The sequence below is a fragment of the Eurosta solidaginis genome, chromosome 5, assembly GCF_040869045.1.
Source record: "Eurosta solidaginis isolate ZX-2024a chromosome 5, ASM4086904v1, whole genome shotgun sequence".
NCBI classification, from domain to species: Eukaryota; Metazoa; Arthropoda; class Insecta; order Diptera; family Tephritidae; genus Eurosta; species Eurosta solidaginis.
This window is the reverse complement of record NC_090323.1, coordinates 206,243,916-206,259,461: the sequence shown is the minus strand read 5'-3', so window position 1 is coordinate 206,259,461 and position 15,546 is coordinate 206,243,916. Positions and strand designations below refer to the sequence as shown.

Here is a 15,546-nt window from a genome sequence, read left to right as displayed (position 1 = left end):
CAACAGGAACTGTTTGTTAGCATCTCATTTCTCTCCCTGATGGGGAGTATTCTCGCCTCATTATGTAGATGGTGTTCTGGGGACATAAGAAGACAGCCCGTGGCGGTTCTGAGCGCAGTACTTTGGCAGGCCTGTAGCTTCTTCCAGTGCGTAGTTTTTAGGCTTGGCGACCATATAAAGGACGCGTAGCACGCAAACGGCTGGGCAATTGCTTTGTATGTGGTAATGAGCGTTTCTTTGTCTTTTCCCCAAGTACTGCCAGCAAGGGATTTGAGGATTTTATTACGGCTCTGGATTTTCGGAACAATTGCGGATGCGTGCTCACCAAAATGTAGATCCTGATCAAACGTCACACCCAAGATTTTGGGGTGTAGGACAGTCGGTAGCGTAGTGTCAGCGACGTGGATGTTCAAAATGGTCGACATTTGGGACGTCCAAGTTGTAAATAAGGTCGCGGATGATTTAATCAGTGATAATGCCAGGTTTCGCGAGGCGAAACAACTGGAGAGATCAGGGAGGTAGCCGTTTATTCTGTTGCAAAGCTCATCGACCTGTGGGCCCGGGCCTGTGGCCATTATTGTGCAGTCATCGGCGCAAGAAACGATAGTAACTCCTTACAATGGCGAAAGTAGTTTTGATATGTAAAAATTAAACAAAAGTTGGGATAGGACACCACCCTATGGCACCCCTTGTTTAATTCTTCTTGGCTTTGATATTTCGTTTCTGAATTGCACCGATGCCTACCGACCACCCAGATAATTATCGGTCCACCTTTTAAGACATGGGGGGGGGGGGGGGGGGGGGGGGGGGGGGTGGGGTAAACCCTTCCAAGTCTTGCAGTAACGTGCCATGGTTGACCGTATCAAAAGCTTTTGATAGGTCTAGCGCTACGAGTACTGTTCTATGGTGGGGCTTCTGATTTAAACCACAATTTATCTGGGTGCTAATGGCATTTAGCGCGGTGGTGGTGCTATAGAGTTTTCTAAAGCCATGCTGATGACATGTATTTGCTTTGAAGTAGGGGAGCAAAATGGCTTCAAGCGTCTTGGCTACTGGCGATAGCAGAGATATCGGGCGATATGACTCTCCTATGTTAGCTGGTTTCCCAGGCTTTAGTAGCGGGACCACCTTGGCCATTCTCCATTTTTCGGGTATACAAAGGTGGAAAGAGATAGGTTGAAGACATGTGCTAAATTTTTGAAACCCTCTTTCCCTAGGCTTTTAAGCATCGGCGTGGCTATGCCATCTGGGCCCACTGCTTTGGATGGTTTAGCATGACCGATGGCATCCTCAACCTCTTTGGCGGTGATGGTAATTGTTGACGCGCTGAACTTATGTTTATGTGCGTGTCTGTTGGCCCTCGGTCTATTTTTGTCGACCGTAGAATGCCTTATGTATTGTCGGCAGAAAGCGCTCGCGCATTTTTTCGCATCCGACAGCACTTTGTCGCCAAATGCGATGGAAACTTTGTCATTGTGCCTAGACGGATTCGATAGGGACTTTACAGTGGACCAAAGTTTACCTACACCGGCAGAGAGGTTACAACCGCTTAGGTGCTCCTCCCATTTCGCCCGCTTGTGTTCATCCGCCAGCAATCTGATGCGTTGGTTTATATCCCTTATTTGGGGATCGCCGGGATCGACCTGTCTTATAAGGTCACGTTCTCTCGCTAAACTTGCGGCCTCTGCCGGGAAGTGGGGCCGAATTTCGGGAATTCTACCGGCGGGAATGAAACGAGCCGAGGCGGATTCAATGACCTTACGGAAAGCACGCTCCCCTTGGCGGGCATCATTTGGGATTATTTTTTTTAGCGATAACTGACGCCAAACAAGAGAGATGTCATGTTTGTTACTGTAGCGATAACAACAACAACCAGGGAAGATCAAGCTACAGTAACAAAAGTGACATCTCTCCTGTTTGGCGTCAGTTATCGCTAAAAAAAAAAACAGCCAAAACCGCTATTTACCTGAAATGAGGGGTTAAGTTAGGCTCAACTGGTCGGTCCGTGGAAACTTCACATAGTGTTACCAAAAGTTTGATAGACGAGCAAACGAAATTTCAGGCAGCGGCGACTGTAATGTCAGCCATATTGATTCTGTTTTATATCCGTTCCACACAATTCAATTAACAAAATTTTCCGACAACCGTAAACATACAAAATCACATAAGAAAATTCGGCACGTAGAATTTTCCCCATTGGTGTGGGCAGAAAGCGAACGAGATGAATGCCACATTTTAGCTTCGGCTTTGTGCTTGCAGACCACAATTTTCAGTCAATTACAAACGTTTGTCGTGAGCGGCAGTGTGATAAATACAATTGAGAACGTAAACCCCAAAAAGAGGAAAGTTCGCGCGAATACTTTTACAATATTTGGTAACAAAATATATCAAAACTCATAAAAATTTCAAAAGCTACAATCTTCAAAACAAGGAGCAGCAGTTGAACTAAAGAAATCGCAAAGTTTTTGCATAACAAAAGAAGACAACGTAAAATATTACGAAGAACTCGCAAATCACAAAAACTACATTTAATAATCATGGTGAGTGAAGAGAGTTACATATGTAGGCATTTGTTATTGTAGTCGGTTAATGCGACTGCAAGTTGGTGGCAAAATTGCGCGATTTCCTTTTACAAATTTAACTAAACCAAATAGTATTACCTTAATTAAGCAAAAACACTTCGTACCTCCTTTTCGCTAATTCTAACTCATTTTATTTTTATTTTTTGAGTTGACACCAGTGTTGCCAGGTGATGCAAAAAAAAGAAACTAGATTGGCAAAAAAAAGGTTAGAAAAGGCTAAATTTAGAAAAAAAAAAAGAAGCTAAAAAAAGGCCAGAAATTTTTTGGTTAATTCATTACTTTTTTTTTATATTTTAGTTTATACATTTGTAAATAAAAACTTATAAACATAAATTAAGCATAACTTCCTGTTTCAAAACATATCAGGCACATTTTCTTTGACTAGCACATGGAATTACTTTAAATGATTGCATATGTGTATATACATAAAAAAAATATTACAAACTAATTATTTATATAAAATATCCCCGTCTGAAGAATCAGAAGAGCTTATGTCTGGGTATAAAGTTTGGCTATTTACCATAGATATGAGATCATCGGTAATTTCAAAGTCATTACAACATTTAGATAAGCGTTTTAACGAGCATCTAATATTAAGCAGCGCATTAAGCATTTTAATTTTTAGTTTGTTCCTTAATTTAGTTTTCAGAATTTGCATGCCACTAAAAACTAAATACTAAAAAACTAAATATGAATTCGACAAGTTCTAAAAAAGGAAGTCCGTTTAATGAATTTTTTATATTCTCGGACTTCCGACCAAAATTCCATGGTGGAGTGTAATTTTTCCATTGTATAGTTATAAGTTTTTGCCACTGCAGCTCTATTAATGCTTTTTGACTTGAAGAATAACTATACTTCTCTTTTTCAAAGTAAGAAAATACATCTGGCTTTGAAATTTTCAACGAATTTTCAGCAGAAAAAGAATTAATCTTTTGTAGAGAACTCATATTATTAGGTATTAGGTGTTCACAGGAACTATTGAAATTATTTTATTTTAGAAATTTTTCAAAATATATTCGGAGTAAAAAAGGCTAGAAAAAAGTCACGAAGCTAAACACAAAATTTCGAGGCTAAAGGCAAAAAAAAAAGGCTAAATCTAGCCTCGAAAGGGCTAACCTGGCAACACTGGTTGACACTGTTCTACTAACATAAATTGTGATTCACCGATCGTCTTTAGACTTAAATGCCGAAAGAGGGAGGTACGTACAAAGTGGCAACAGTGTTCGTACAACTAAATAATAAGCGCCAGAACACAGCACCGACGAGCTTCGCCCAACGTCATGATACAATAGCGAGCGACGAATTTTATCTCCGAAATGATATTCGGACGCAATAAGAAATAACTTAAAAATAATGGCATATTCTGTACCAGGTGTTGTCCCTTGCTTCGTCTTGATTATTTTCGATACAGTGCCTCAAGGCGAATTCAGTACCAGGTGTTGTTATCCCAACAGCTGATTGCTTCTTCTTGATAATTTTCCATACAAAGCCTTGTACAACAATATGTTAGTTAATCGAAATCAATGAAAATTTGCTTTTGACTTGAACAAGGCGAATCTATACCAGGTGGTGGCAAAGCGAATTCAATCAATTCGCCGTGCAGATGAATGTCAAGTCAAAAGAGAATTTTTATAGATTTCGATTAACTGACATTTTGTTGTACAAGGCTTTGTATGGAAAATTATCAAGAAGAAGCAATCAGCTGATGGGATAACACCACCTGTAATGAATTCGCCTTGGACTTGACATTCTTCTGCACGACGAATTGGTTGAATTCGCTTTGGCACCAGCTGGCATAGAGAGATTCGCCTTGCAGTGCCTTTTACTTTAATATGTCATTTAATCGAAATCAATTACAATTTTCTTTTGACTTGAAATTCTTCTGCACGGCGAATTTGTGGATTTCGCTTTTCCACCACCTGGTATGGATTCACCTTGATTTGACAGCTAGCTCCAAGGCGAATTCAGTACCAGGTGTTGTTATCTCAATAGCTGATTGCTTCTTCTTGATAATTTTCCATATAAAGCCTTGTACAACAATATGGCAGTTAATCGAAATCAATGAAAATTTTCTTTGAACTCGACATTCGTCTGCACGGCGAGTTGGTTGAATTCGCTATGCCATCACTTTGTATGGATCGTTTTGATCAAAATAAAATATATTCTAAATTTACTTGGAGCCAAGGCAAATCTATACCAGGTGGTGGCAAAGCGAATTTAATAATTTCCCCGTGCAGATGAATGTCAAGTCAAAAGAAAATTTTCATAGATTTCGATTAACTGACATTTTGTTGTACAAGGATTTGTATGGAAAATTATCAAGAAGCAATCAGCTGATGGGATAACACCACCTCTACTTAATTCGCCTTGCATGGAGCTTATTGGACAGCAAGGGGAATTCAGTACCAGGTGTTGTTATCCCAACAGCTGATTGCTTCTTCTTGATTATTTTCAATACAGTTTTAATATGTCAGTACAAATACAATTTTCTTTTGACTTGAAATTCTTCTGCGCGGCGAATTGGTTGAATTCGCCTTTCCAGCACTTGATATGGACTCGCCTTGATTTGACAGATAGCTCGTAGGAATTCATGTCAAAGAGCAAGGCGAATCTATACAAGGTGATGGCAAAACAAAGTCAACCAATACGCCGTGTAGAAAAATCTCAAATAAAAAGACAATTCTCATTGACTTCGATTAACTGACATATTGTTGTACAAAGGTACAAGCAAGGCGAATCCATGCCAAAGCAATCAGCTGTTGGGATAAGAGCACCTCAAGGCAAATTCAGTACCAGGTGTTTTACACTAAGAGCTGATTGCTTCTTCTTGATTATTTTCCATACAACGCCTTGTACTTTAATATGTCAGTTAATCGAAAACAGTGAACATTTTCTTCTGACTTGACATTCTTCTGCACGGCGAATTGGTTGAATACGATTGGACACCACACGGTATGCATTCGCCTTGGAATACGTGGTACTGAATTCGCCTTGGGTACGAGGTATCAGCTGGAGGGGAAGCAATCAGCTGTTCGGATACCTGGTACTGAATTCGCCTTGATCAAAGAGTAACTAACTTTAAAACTTACGTTGCAAACATCTTTCCCTTACTTGAGTGATAGAAAATTTGTTCTTTGAACGGAAAGTTGCCAAATGAAATAATTTTCCTCAAATTTTAATGAAAAGGACTTTTTAAACTACTTTTAATACTTCAATACAATATTAACAGGAAAAATTGTATTCATGATCAACACTTTAAAATGTCAAAGAACTGTTAAGTAGCCGAATAAACACGTTGAGCGAATGTAGCTCAGGAATTTAACGTAAAATCATAGCCATTGGGTGGATCAAAAAATACTCAACGGTGCGTTCAGAAAATTACCACTCAACGATTAATCAATGCTTGCGTTCGCTAAAAGCGCCCATTTCGACCATGAATATTCGCCAATATTTTTATTTTTCAATTTTTTATTATAGAGGAGACAAAATTAATATACAGCATTTTCCATGATAGTCCCGGTAAGATATGCCTGTCAGCATAGACGGTTAAAATCTAACCCGCCACGTAAAGCCTCACACCAATGCAAAATCATAGTATGAAGTTTCGGATGAGATACATTTTCTTCTGATAACAACCACCGTAAAGGTTATAAGGACCCTCTTTAGGGCATACCCTTGCAGGGAAAGTAAAACGTTATTCAGGAGGTACGATGGATGGGGCAATTAGGAATGGTATGTGTTCGGTTTTTGCAACGCCTACTTTTATAGCCATAAGGAAGGAAGCGCTATTTAGAGCCACGGCGAAGGTATTGTGGTGGGAAAGAGACCTCATCGCCAAGTACTGTCAAGGTTTTTCAATAGAACATTTACTTTTTTAACTTCTCCTAACGGGTTGAGTTAACTGACTTCGATTCAGCTCAAAATATGACCATCTTCAGTACAAAGTTCCAGAATAAAAAGATACACCAATCTACTTCGCTGTTTTATGAGCGTAGAACACGATAGCAGCTCAATCACGTCGCGCCTGTCTGCAGGCCTAGCAGTTGTGTCTCGTAGAAGTCTCGACTCCGACCACCGACTTGTAGCAACCAAGATATGCACACGTCTCACATCCTATCTTACCAACCAAAATATGAAACAACCTAGGAAAAACTAGACACGCTTGATTCGGCACCTAGATAAAATTTGAAATTCGGACATTGCATAAAACAGTTAGGCATATGTTTTCCATAATGGAGTTTCTTCTCTAGGCTTTATACAGAGTTATCAATCATAGTGCATAAATAGACACGGCTTAGGTTATGTATAGATGTAGCAAAATTATTTTTAGCCGAGCAGACTCGGGTAAAAGAACAATTTTATATATAAAATAAAAATAAAGACTTGACGTGGTTTACCACCGAAGAGATTTAGGCAGAGCTTCTCTTCCAATTTGCGTCGTGCTCCTTTTTAACTTTTCCTACAAATTGACCTACATGTTTTATGTCGACTCCGAACGGCATCTGCAAGGTAGATGAATTTTCACTGATAAGCTATTCATGGCAGAGTGTTTGTCAAATCACTGAAACTAACCAACTAAACACTAATTGAAAAAAAAAATTTTCTTAATTTTTTATATTATTTTGCCCGGGAGCTGAACCCAAAACCTTCGGTGTGGTATGCAGATCACGCTACAATCACACCACGGCTGCCGCCGTAAAATCTCGAAAAGATAAATTTTGGGAAGTGGAAACAAAAGCAACACCAAAATAACCAGCAACAATAACAAAAAAACAGGAAGAGAAATAACATTAAATTAATTTATTTAATAATTTGGGAAAAATTTAAACAACGTGACATCATGACGGACAAGGCGACAGCTGTTTCGATTATACCTTGTAAATCTCTTCAAAGCCTTTTCTCCCGGGAGTGGGATTCGAACCCGCACTCCTACTATAGTTGAAACGGTTACAAACGCATTCAGCTACGTCATGCCTTAGTTGTTATAAAGTTTTTCCCAATTACCTTCTTTTGCATATATTAATATTCTACACATCACATACTTCGTATGTAATTATGTGTTGAAGTTATGCATATTTGTAAGGCGGTTTCAGAGAAACTGGTACTGTTGCTGTTTTTGTTCTATTTATAGAACTACAACGAATTAACCAAATGTTGTCTGTTTATAAGAGTTAATCGGGGATTGCCCGTATTGCTTTAAATGTATGAAAACATTTATTTCAAGCAATTTTTAATTTTATAATTTATTTAATAATTTGGGAAAAATTTAAACAACGTGACATCAGGACGGACAAGGCGACAGCTGTTTCGATTATGCCTTTTCTCCCGGGAATGGGATTCGAACCCGCACTCCTACGATAGTTGAAATGGTTACAAACGCATTCAGCTACGTCATGCCTTAGTTCCCTACAAAAAATTTGGTCACAAAACCTAATCACGCCCATGCAAATGTGACTATGAATATAACCTATGACCGTAAAATGACTAGTCAAATGACGTGGAATGACGAGAGCGTTTTTGCAGGGTTGTTGTTAAGTTTTTCCCAATTACCTTCTTCTGCATATATTAAATTAAAAATTGCTTGAAATAAATGTTTTCATACATCTAAAGCAATACGGGCAATCTCCGATTAACTCTTACAAACATTAAATTAAATTTTCCGAACGAATAAGAAAAACATTGTTCGTCCGGATGAATAGGAACAGACAAAATTTGGCGCTATATCTGTTTATATTGAAACGCACATTTGGGTCTGAATTTATTGTTCAACCGAAAATGTAAATACATCCGTTGAACGAGAAATCGCCAAACGTGTTTCATCCCTGGCGGAGCAATGGCGAGAGGCGAATTTTCGCCCAAATAAACGCCATTCTTCAGTAATATGTTTCGGCCTTTTATCGTACTGTTTTTCTTATGAAAATGCTTCAGCCGCTATCAAGAACGACCTTGACCTCAAATGTAGCCGAATAGCCACGTAAAACAGAAGAAAGTAAATCATTGAAATTGTTGCTCATTGCTTGTGCAGGTAATGATTTTAAATTAAATAACAATTCGTTAATTGATTGATAGAACAGCTGATTTCTGTTGATATTTAATAAGAGACTTTTAGATTGGTTGCGCAAGATACGCACGGGTACGGCTCGTTTTTATTTATAACAAAATATAATTTAGAGTTTACATTGAAATAAATCTCGCATAACTTTTCAGGTTTATAGTTATTGCTATGGACCTACTATTATTTTGACCGCAACTGTACATATTATTTTCGGTACAAAGGCGAAAGCTAACTATTTCCTAGCTCTAAAAATTTATACGATAAGATAATTGTTTCAAATAAAGATCATTTGAGGCTAATGCATTTATTATGTTATTTCTGTTCTTCGGCATAGAACGTGGGACTCACACAGTTACTTTAAAACCTGTCACATCGGTGGTGAAAGTGCAAAATCGCCTAATCTTTTGTAAAAATGATGTAATACAATAAAAAAAAGTTCGAAGCAAGTTTTATTTCATTAAATACTTTATTAGTCTACTTCATAGCAGTAACGAAAAGAAAGAAGTAAATCTTAATGGCTAAAGCTGTAAATGATGAGCGGTTTTGCACTTTTGACGTGTCCTAGTGCTCTCATAGTGCTGCCAAACGTTTGCTCAGCGACCAAACTGAAAATCGCTATCACAAACCAGGACTTATGTTAAAAATACCTGTGTCCTTTTGGCAATTACTATACGCTTTCTAGGCCATATGTTACTTCCTGCTCTTAGATGTGGTAGCTGTTACTCTTAATAACTGGAGCGGCTGGCTGGCACGAAATTTTTAATTGAAATTTAAGTAACTTTCCGATAAGCTTCAAGCTTGAAACTTGTAATATAGTTCAGACCCCGATGACAATGCAATAATAAGAAAAAACTGCGATAGGTGGCGCATAGAACTAAATATTAAAAAAATCATATTTGTGGACCGATTTGCTCATATTTGGAACACATAATACATATGTACATGAATAGAAAGCGACCTATGAAAAAAATCGCCGCTAGGTGGCGCAAGGATCGAGATATTCAAAAAATCGTATTTGTGGTCCGATTTGGCTCATATTTGGAACACATAATACATATGTACATGAATAGAAAACGGCCTGTGAAAAAAATCGCCGCTAGGTGGCGCAAGGATCGATATATTCAAAAAAATCTTATTTTCGGAACAATGCATACATGCATAGAAAGTGACATGATGTCCGATTTGGCTCATATTTGGAACAAATATTACATATAGTCCGGTAAAAGTGACATCAAAATATTTTGGAGTTCGAGGAGGGTTTTTGGAAGGACTATGTATTGAGGACTTAGATTGTAACAAATTATCAAGAAAGAGTCCGTGAGTGAGTCACTAAATGAACTAAATAGAATGAGAAATAATAGGCAATTAAATAATGACAAAAAATTTGAAAAAAAAATAATTAAAACAAATTTTAAGTTAATAGAAGTAATAGTAATAATAAAAGCTAGAAAATAATTATGTAGGTCCCAGGCAGGGCCGCAGAGAGCCGAGCCGGGCCCTTGGGACAGTTCGCGTTTACGGGCCCCCTAAAAAATAAACTCAATCCCGTAAAAAAAAACATAACAAATATACATTTTTCAATTCACATTTCATATAAAATAAGATTTACTGGAGCACTTACATAAATGAAATGTTATATTTCATTGTTTGATTTGCTTACATTAACTTTTTCTAAATATGTACATTTTAAGAGCTTGAATCAGCCAAGGAAGACCTTCCGTGCTTTTTGGTCTGCGAATATGGAAATTACCGATTCAAAACTAATGCTGCGGGCAAGGCTGGACTCCAACGCCAATGTTTCAAGGCTTGTCAAGCAATTTTGGCTCATAGTAGAACGTAAAAAATGTTTCACGCGAGATAATAGACTAAAAGAACGCTCCCCTTCAGCCACACTGACTGGAAGTGTGCAAAATATTATTAATGCTATGCAGATGTTAGCAAATAATGCTTCCATCTTCAAGTCAAGATATTTGTTCAGAAGTTGAAATGATGGCAGCGAATCACATCCCAAATTTGCTAATTGGATGGCTTTGGGATGAATGATTTCATCTATTAGATCCGTAGAAATATTGATGCTATAAATCGTGCAGAATGCCGCTGCCTTTTCTCTGAGCTCTTCTTCCGTCATATCCTGATACTTCCACAAAAAACTAAATTTGATCGCAATGTCAGTTACGGCTTCGAAACGTCTTGTCATGTTACCAGTCAAGCAGTCCCAAAAAACGTAAAAAACTTGCTATTTGAATTCAGTTTCGGAATCACACTCAGGTGATTCGCCAGGCAATTCATCGAACTGGCGCTTTCTTATCTTCCTTCTTTTCTCTGCGAAGGTATTCACAACTCCTATACTCCCTGCCAGAACCTTACATTCTTGAAGTATGATCGGCCATTGATCCCTGAAGTTCTTCAAGTCATCAATCAGGCTACGTATATTTTCTGTTTCCACGTCCAATGTGGCATCTCTAGCTTGCAGTTCCAGATTTCGATGGTAGATTACCGTCAACACTTTGAGCCACTGTCAATACTGCTTTGGGGGTACTGTCAATACTGCTTTGCCTTGCCGGGCCCCAGGGCAATTGCTCTGGCTGCCCCGCCCTCTCTGTGGCCCTGGTCCTAGGTACTAGTCATCACACTCCGCATCAATCTATGGCGTTGATCAGACAATTAAATAAAAGCGTTGGACGCGTCAAATTTCTATTGATAGTAAGTAAGTAAGGCCAACTGAACCTTAATCAGGTTATGCTACGCCTCACATTTTTAGAAATTTCACGCGCCCAACGCTTTTATTTAATTATCTGATCAACGCCCCAGATTGATGAGGAGTGTGATGAATACCACCTAGGACGTACCTAATTATTTTCTAGCCTTTAGTATTATTATTACTTCATGTAATTATTGTTTTCAATAAAACCGTTTAACTTAAAGATTTTTTTTTAATTATTTTATTTTAGTGATAAGAGTAACTTTGTTAGTCTAAGATCATAAGATCACACATGTTCTTCGGCACTTAACAGCCCCGCGCCTATTGGGACGCCTAGGGTACAAGCTTCAAGGGGTGCGCACTTTTCGCCTAGTTCATTCGTTTTTTCATTCCATTTCACAGATAGCAGGTCCGCTTATCTAAAACACTCTTGATCGATCTGGTTGTGTATTTTTCGGTTGTTTGATCGTGTGACTTCTCTAGACATTGAAGTAAAGGCAAAGGAGGACAAACATTGACGGGAGACGGGCAGGGATTAGGACGAGGAGATAAACAGGGAAATGCGTAGAGAGGAAAAGTAAGGAAAAGGGAGTTTTTTGAATAATGTTAGAAATAAAGTATTACATAGCTGCTATAATTTCGAATTCTGACGCAATAATAACCCTTTTATAACAAATACATTTTTTTTTATTAATTTGGGAAAAGTTGAAACAACGTGGCATCAGGACAGACAAGGCGACGCAGACTGCGGAACGTCCTTGAGCGTCAGCAGCAGTGTGCCACAAAAGATTTGTAAAAGTTACGAGGACGACGGTGGAAAGCCACACAAGAAACAACATGCCTTAAAAAATTAGAGGAGGTATGCGGACTATCGATGCTTAGCATTACGGGAGCCCTGAAAACAACCCCGAACGCTGCACTGTATGCCATTCTGTACATTCCACCTGTAGACCTGGTAGCAAAGAACATAGCATTAATTACTGCAACCAGGCTCGGTGCCTCGGGGCAGCTTGAGTGCCGACCATATGGCCATAGTAGTATAGCGTCATCAATCACAAGACGAACGACTACCTGATTCCCTATCTGCGCTTCGAGGGAGATCTTAAGGCTACAATAGAGATGGACGGTTGGCGCAAGGGTGCGCAAATGGTGGACGAGGCGATACATGTGTACGCAGATGGTTCCAAAGTAGTGGAAGGAGTAGGGTCTGCGGTATACTGTGCTGATCCAGAAATAAGCAGATCCTACAGGCTGCCGGATTACTGTAGCGTTTCCCAAGCGGAAATTTTAGCCGTAACCAAAGCAGTAGAAACCCTAAGCTGCAACCGTGTTAACTTTTATATTGACAGTCAAGCAGCAATTAAGGCAATAATCTCGCATAGCACAGCATCTAAATGCGTGTTAGAGTGTAAGCAGTCTCTGGAGAGAATCGGGACAGGGAGAAGCATACATCTATATTGGGTCCCAGGGCATATGGGAATAGATGGGAATGAAAAAGCGGACAAACTAGCTAAAAAGGGCGCATCCCTTGAAGCTTGCTCCGTAGACGTCCCAATTAGACTGGGCGAGATTAAGCGAAGGCGAGAGGTGCACATGATCGACCAAGCGGGAAAGGCGTGGGTTCAAGCGCGGGGCTGTAAAGTGTCGAAGATTATGTGTAGGTCTTACAACCTTAGACTAATAAGGTTGCTTCTGTCATTAAAAAGAGAGGAATGTAGACTCATGGCGGCTATTCTGACTAGACACTGCCTTCTGGCGTCACATGCCTTTAAATTAGGCTTGGTCAGCGATAGCAGATGTAGGACGTGCGGGTTGGAGGAGGAAACGATCGAGCACGTTCTGTGCTCGTGCCATGCACTTGCCAGGCTAAGACTCCAGCGATTAGGAGTGATACAGCTGTCAGATCTAGAAGCAGCAAGTGGCTTAAGTCCTAGGAAGCTTCTAGTATTTGCCAAAAGGGCGGAGTTATTTTATAACATAGGTCCTGGTTTCTGATAGGGTTTTTCAGTTTGGTCGTTAAAACAAACTTCTGGTATTACTACGGACTGAATCAGTCTATGTGAGGTCCTCATGGACCGGCCAGTTCAACCTAACCTAAATTACGAGGACGACAGGTTTTGTGGTCTAGCCCAGAACATCACGTCCCGTGTAACCATCCCTTACACATGACACGCTGATAAGAGTGTGACCGTAATAAAAAGATTATTTTCCGCCAAACGCAGCAAAACCATTTCTCTGGACGAGGATCAGGTACAGATCCCGGATTGGGTTCGATAGCTTCACGGAGCAGGAGAATATGGCGCAGTACCGTTGCAAGGATCTGATGGTAGGATTACGATTTGTGGGAGGAATGTAACAAATTAAAAGGCATTACACTGAAATGTGTCAGCCTTTGGTCGGGAAAAATCCCAAGTTGCTACGGTACATAGAACCGGTTGCCTTGGGAAGCGAAAATTTTTACTATATCATATTTTTTTAAAATACCTTAAACACACACACGGTCTGCACATTTGCAAAAAAAAAAACTCAACACGCAGGTACTCAACTTCGTTCTAAAACAAAGTCAGTTAGTTCGTAAACAAAAGACACAAAAAATCACTTTCAAAAATTCTATTATTAATAATAATTATATTTATATTAATTTTGTAAAAACACACGTGGACGTATGTAGGTATGTTAATCACTAAATTGTTTTTCATTTCTTTACTTCTCACCTTATTATGATTTATCCTAATTTACATCTGTTCAATATGGAAATATCAAAAATATAACAAACTTGTCAAAATTTCATTATCATTGTTAAATGCGAAGACCGGGGTAAAAGAGGCAAATCCGTAGAAGCAATTTTTTTTTCGTAAATCAAATTTTGAAGTGGATTATCCACATTCCAGATATTTTGACGTCAAACTTTTGTTTCTGTTTTGATTGGGTTTTACCGAATTAATTTGGTTATTTCGTTATTATTGACTGAGCGCACGTTTGATGCGAATCATCGTTAAACGATCGTCATTTAGCTAGTTGATAAATACTAAAAGTAATAAAAAATTGTTGTCATATCACAGTTGAATGTGCTTGGCGCCGTTACTCCGGCAAATGCAAAATTTACATATTAAAGTCCGTTTTATATTTATTCGAATTGCAGACATCGATCTGTCATTCCCAAAAGCCGGTAGACGAACTTTGACGCTGTCTACGTGATTTATTGTTTTTATTTTTTATTTTTTGTTAACTCGGTGTTGTTCCGTTTCAACTAGTTACTACTAAAGGTAAACAAAAACACAACGACTTGTACGTTAGTATTAATATTATTTGTTGACAATGAGTTGTGATTGAAAGCCGGTGACGATCGATTAATTAACGGTAAAAGCTAGTGATTATTTGATATATTCACAACTGTCAGTGCATATTAAGCTGAAGGCGATAGCCACATTTAAGCATTTATGAATTTATGTGAAAAATATTTATATTTTTATAAAATAAAAATGTTTAGAATGTTAGCCGCTTGTAAAAATGTGATGAAAGTGATGAAAAGTGCGTAAAAATTGTATTACGAAGAAATATTTTAAAAATGTATGTGCAGCAAAACCGATTTGATTTCTATCATGATATTTTTATACTCAGCGTGCTTTGCACACAGAGTATATTAACTTTGATTGTACAGGTATAAAGGAATCGAGATAGATATAAGACTTCCATATATCAAAATCATCAGCGTCGAAAAAAAATTGATTGAGTCCGTCCGTCCGTTAACACGATAACTTGAGTAAATATTGAGATATCTTCACCAAATGGTACACGAGCTTATCTAGACCCAGAATAGATTGGTATTGAAAATGAGCGAAATCGGATGATAACCACGCCCACTTTTTATATATATAACATTTTGGAAAACACAAAAAAAATACACCTAGAATGTTGAAATTTGACATGTGGACTGACATTGAGACTCTTGATAAAAATTTGAAAAAAAAGAAAAAATCTTAAATGGGCGTGGCACCGCCATCAATCAAAAATCGTTAAACCTATCGTAACAAAATTACGCAGAGAGGTTGCCCTTACTATAAGGAATGCTTTGAAAAAAATTTACGAAATCGGTTACGGACCACGCCCACTTTTATATAAAAGATTTTTAAAAGGGTCGTGGACGAATAAAATAAGCTATATCTTTGCAAAAAGGAGTTTTATATCAATGGTATTTCATTTCCCAA

General features: G+C 38.5%; 1 protein-coding gene across 3 annotated transcripts in view; it reads left to right on the top strand.

Moving 5' to 3' along the window:
• The first annotated feature begins 2,227 nt into the window (after nucleotides 1–2,227).
• Ak1 (Adenylate kinase 1) overlaps nucleotides 2,228–15,546 on the top strand; it is a 70,502-nt gene continuing 57,183 nt past the window's right edge. The window contains exon 1 of one of the 3 annotated variants that reach the window (XM_067787789.1): nucleotides 2,228–2,540. In XM_067787789.1, the coding sequence (XP_067643890.1) occupies nucleotides 2,538–2,540 (3 nt within the window). In that variant the 5' untranslated portion in view covers nucleotides 2,228–2,537. The remainder of the gene's footprint in view (nucleotides 2,541–15,546) is intronic. The other 2 variants (XM_067787790.1, XM_067787792.1) reach the window with 2 other exon arrangements.